The 370-nt window shown below is 78.6% G+C and overlaps 1 protein-coding gene across 1 annotated transcript in view; it reads left to right on the plus strand.

The window, feature by feature from the left end:
* The window catches only part of EPPK1 (epiplakin 1), a 26,341-nt gene that overhangs the window by 12,774 nt on the left and 13,197 nt on the right, over positions 1–370 (plus strand). The window contains 1 exon segment of the mRNA XM_027773274.1: positions 3–351. Coding sequence (XP_027629075.1) covers positions 3–351 — 349 coding nt within the window.

A 370-nucleotide genomic window follows, 5' to 3' on the forward strand; every position in this document is an offset into this window, starting at 1 on the left:
AACGCTGCTGGCCCGGGCCGAGGAGGACGCGGGCCCGCGCCCGGACCCCCGCGGGGCCCTGCGCGCGGCCACCATGGAGGTCAAGGTGGGCCGCCTCCGGGGGCCCGCGGTGCCCGTGTGGGACGTGCTGGCGTCCAGCTACGTGAGCACGCGCACCCGGGAGGAGCTGCTGGCCCAGTTCGGCTCAGGGACGCTGGCCTTGCCCGGGCTGACCCGCAGGCTGGCCCACATCATCGAGGACGCCGAGGCGGCCCGGCCGGGGACGGCGGAGGCCTCGCCCGGGCAGCGGGAACCGGGGGCGGCCGCCGGGCGCCAAGACGGCCACTCGGGGCCCGGCCAGGGCCAGGGCCAGCAAACACCATGCACCCCT

This window comes from Tupaia chinensis, unplaced genomic scaffold, assembly GCF_000334495.1.
Source record: "Tupaia chinensis unplaced genomic scaffold, TupChi_1.0 Scaffold000335_1, whole genome shotgun sequence".
NCBI lineage: Eukaryota > Metazoa > Chordata > Mammalia > Scandentia > Tupaiidae > Tupaia > Tupaia belangeri.